This window comes from Calidris pugnax, unplaced genomic scaffold, assembly GCF_001431845.1.
Source record: "Calidris pugnax isolate Ruff unplaced genomic scaffold, ASM143184v1 scaffold9, whole genome shotgun sequence".
NCBI lineage: Eukaryota > Metazoa > Chordata > Aves > Charadriiformes > Scolopacidae > Calidris > Calidris pugnax.
In genome coordinates this window covers 2,452,462-2,454,639 of record NW_015090778.1, presented here as the reverse complement: position 1 = coordinate 2,454,639, position 2,178 = coordinate 2,452,462, and the positions used below count along the sequence as shown (strand labels likewise).

General features: G+C 49.9%; 1 protein-coding gene across 1 annotated transcript; it reads left to right on the top strand.

The window, feature by feature from the left end:
- Nucleotides 1-121: 121 nt before the first annotated feature.
- Nucleotides 122-1,954, top strand: NOG (noggin). The gene has a single exon (XM_014950566.1). The coding sequence runs from the start codon at nt 658-660 to the stop codon at nt 1,327-1,329; it is 672 nt and encodes a 223-aa protein (XP_014806052.1). The 5' UTR covers nt 122-657; the 3' UTR covers nt 1,330-1,954.
- Nucleotides 1,955-2,178: the final 224 nt, after the last annotated feature.

Sequence of the window (2,178 nt, the reverse complement as noted above, 5' to 3'; positions counted from 1 at the left end):
AGGGTGTCTGCTGGGTGGGAAGGGGGAAGCCGCGCTCTCCTGGACTTTTGTGGGAGTGGGGGTTGTGTTGTGTGTGTGGTGGTGTGTGTGTGTGTGTGTGTTTTTTTTTTTTTTTTTAGGAGAGAGTCTGTGGTTTCCATGGAGATGAAGCTGAAAGTGCAGGAAATTTAAAGGCTTTGGGTCCTTGCAAAGCAGACAAACTGGGGCCAACGTGCGTGGCTGCTGTTGCTGCTGAGGAGGCTGCTTTGCAAACGGCGGAGACGAACAGGGAGGAAGAATCGGCAGCAACTTCTTCTGTACGCACGGGCAGACAACGAGGAGCAGCAGCAGCAAGCAGAATTTGCAACAAAAAGCGGCATCTCCCTTTCCCGGGGAGGGTGAAAAGAAGCAGCAGCAGCAGCAGAATTTTGGAGCGGCTCCACCAGGAGAAATTTATAGAGAAGCCTGCAAAAGAAAGCGTTTGCAGGGGGCTTGTTCTCCGGGCTTATTAGGGGGCTGTCTTCGCTGGTGGTGCGGGGAGTGGAGGTGATCCCCCTTAAAGACAAGCTATTTTGGATATCCCCGTACAACTTTTCTGATGTATTTGCTTGCACCTTCTTCCCCTGCTGTTTGGTGAACCCAGCCCCCCTCTTCCCCCCCCCCACCGGTCTCCCAAGGATGGATCATTCCCAGTGCCTTGTGACTATATACGCCTTGGTGGTTCTGCTGGGTCTCCGGCTAGAGCAAGGCGCCTGCCAGCACTATCTGCACATCCGACCGGCTCCCAGCGACAACTTGCCCTTGGTGGATCTAATCGAGCACCCGGACCCTATCTTTGACCCCAAGGAGAAGGATCTTAACGAGACCTTGCTAAGGAACCTCATGGGCGGACACTTCGACCCTAACTTTATGGCTATTTCCTTGCCCGAGGACCGGCTCGGAGTGGACGATCTAGCTGAGCTGGACTTGCTGCTCAGGCAGAGACCCTCGGGAGCGATGCCCAGCGAAATCAAAGGGCTGGAGTTTTACGACGGGCTGCAGCCGGGCAAGAAGCACAGGCTGAGCAAGAAGCTGCGCAGGAAGCTGCAGATGTGGCTCTGGTCCCAGACCTTCTGCCCGGTCCTATACACGTGGAACGATCTCGGCAGCCGCTTTTGGCCCCGGTATGTCAAAGTGGGCAGCTGCTACAGTAAAAGGTCTTGTTCAGTCCCAGAAGGCATGGTTTGCAAACCTGCCAAGTCCGTGCATTTAACGATCCTGAGGTGGAGGTGCCAGCGTCGGGGAGGGCAGAGGTGCACATGGATACCCATCCAGTACCCCATCATTTCGGAGTGCAAGTGCTCCTGCTAGGGCTTGCACTTACCTTGTCTCGCCCCTTCTCCAGCGGACTCACGTGGACCTTTGCTGCAACAAAAATAAAAGACATTTGCTTTCTGGTTAACGTTGTAATGCACTGTAACGTGTAGGGGAATGTATATTGTGTGTATATATGGCACCGTTTTAATATACTATTAAAAGGTCAGTATTATACGTGAAATAATCAGCGTCTACTGTATTTTTGAGACTATTACCCTGATCGTTGCTAATGTATCTTTTCTTTTTTTTTTTTTTTTTTGGTATTTATATTCCAGAGAGAAGTTGCTTCGCTTTGGCGAAGTAGGTTTTTTGTTGTTTTTTTTCTAATAAAAGGATTAAAAAATACAAACCAAACTTTTTGATAAGAAAACGTTTTAAAGCTATTTTCCATTATTCGGAAAGCGTGTGTGGGGGTTATTTTTTTGTTTTTTTTCTTTTTCCTCATGGACTTTAGATTTAAAATAAAAATGAATAAACGCCTAGAGCACAATGTTATTGTAAATAGAGAGAACAGTTTGAATGACTTAATCCTATGTAAATGAAGAGTATCTGCTATTTATTCTTTATATCCCTGTAGTAAAAGTGCAGTGCAGAATTAAAGTCAACCACTAAAACACGAGCCGTTTGGATTCTGTTTGCTTTTTGGTTTGGCCACCTTCGGGGGGGCTTTCTTCTCTCTCCTCCTCGTTCTCCACGCTCAGCGGGACGTTTCGCGGTGGCAGGGGGAGGTGGGAACCTGCTCCCGACTCTCTTCCAAGGGAATCTTTGGCACCCACAGCTCAGGAGTGCCCCGGGGCTGCGGCCCCGCGCGTTGAGGCGGGCGAGGAGCGGCGAGGCGGGCGG

Coding starts and splice junctions, on each gene's coding strand:
- NOG (XM_014950566.1), top strand. CDS start 658: ATGGATCATTCCCAGTGCCTTGTGACTATATACGCCTTGGTGGTTCTG.